Here is an 893-nt window from a genome sequence, read left to right on the forward strand (position 1 = left end):
CCTATCTCCATTATATTAATATGTGCATAATGTAAACAGCTGATTGAACTGAAAATAACAACAGAAACAGAAAGGAGAGCTTGATAAAGAACTAATGCACACAATAGCTTACTGTAACCAGATTTGGCAGTGACGGCGAAGCAGATTCTCCTGAAAGAACTTATCAATAAAATCCTAAGAGCGTCAGTCCACAGGAAAGAGCTTTTCCACTTCCTGTTTAATGCGGAGCTTCTCTGGATCCGGTCTCTCTCGTAGACCTGGACTCAAGTGGTTTGTGTGATCTGTTTTGGTTTGAAGTCTTTGATATTTGAGGGGAAACGGCAGGTTTACATTGGGTTTTGTCAGTTTTAGCTGCGGTTAGGTCTGGTCCCGTCACACCTGAGAGATCTGCTTCTCTGTGGGTTTGGACTGGCTCTGTTGCTGCTCTTCCTCATCATCATCCTCTTCACTCAGGTTCAGCTTCAGGCTTTCCAGAGTTTGTCTCGACTCTTTCCTCCTGCAGGACAAATGAACAAAACACTGTATTAGATCAACATGAACACTAACCTAGAAAAACATGCTTGATATTAAAGATCGTTAGACTTCATAGCTTCATGCAAATGCAGTCTAGAATAATTATTATATATGTATTACAGTTATAAATAATGCATGATAGGATAAAAATCTATATATATTTATGTATATACTTGTTTAATATATAAATATGGTTTATATATTAACACAATTATTTATTTATAATTAAAATAAAATACATTTATACATAAATACTTATTCCAAAAATGTAATTTATATTAACACAAAATAATATGTATTCTAGGGCTGTCAAATTGATCAATCGCAATTTATTGCATCCAAAATAAAAGTCTGTGTTTACATAATATATGTGTGTGTGT

At 34.5% G+C, this 893-nt stretch overlaps 1 protein-coding gene across 1 annotated transcript in view; it reads right to left on the reverse strand.

Moving 5' to 3' along the window:
- Window positions 1-6: 6 nt before the first annotated feature.
- The window catches only part of LOC107564474 (cingulin-like), a gene marked incomplete at its 5' end in the record, with an annotated part of 7,700 nt that continues 6,813 nt past the window's right edge, over window positions 7-893 (reverse strand). The window contains one exon of the mRNA XM_016249567.1: window positions 7-496. Coding sequence (XP_016105053.1) covers window positions 373-496 — 124 coding nt within the window. The remainder of the gene's footprint in view (window positions 497-893) is intronic.

Source organism: Sinocyclocheilus grahami, unplaced genomic scaffold, assembly GCF_001515645.1.
Source record: "Sinocyclocheilus grahami isolate Dianchi unplaced genomic scaffold, SAMN03320097.WGS_v1.1 scaffold939.1, whole genome shotgun sequence".
Classification (NCBI taxonomy): domain Eukaryota; kingdom Metazoa; phylum Chordata; class Actinopteri; order Cypriniformes; family Cyprinidae; genus Sinocyclocheilus; species Sinocyclocheilus grahami.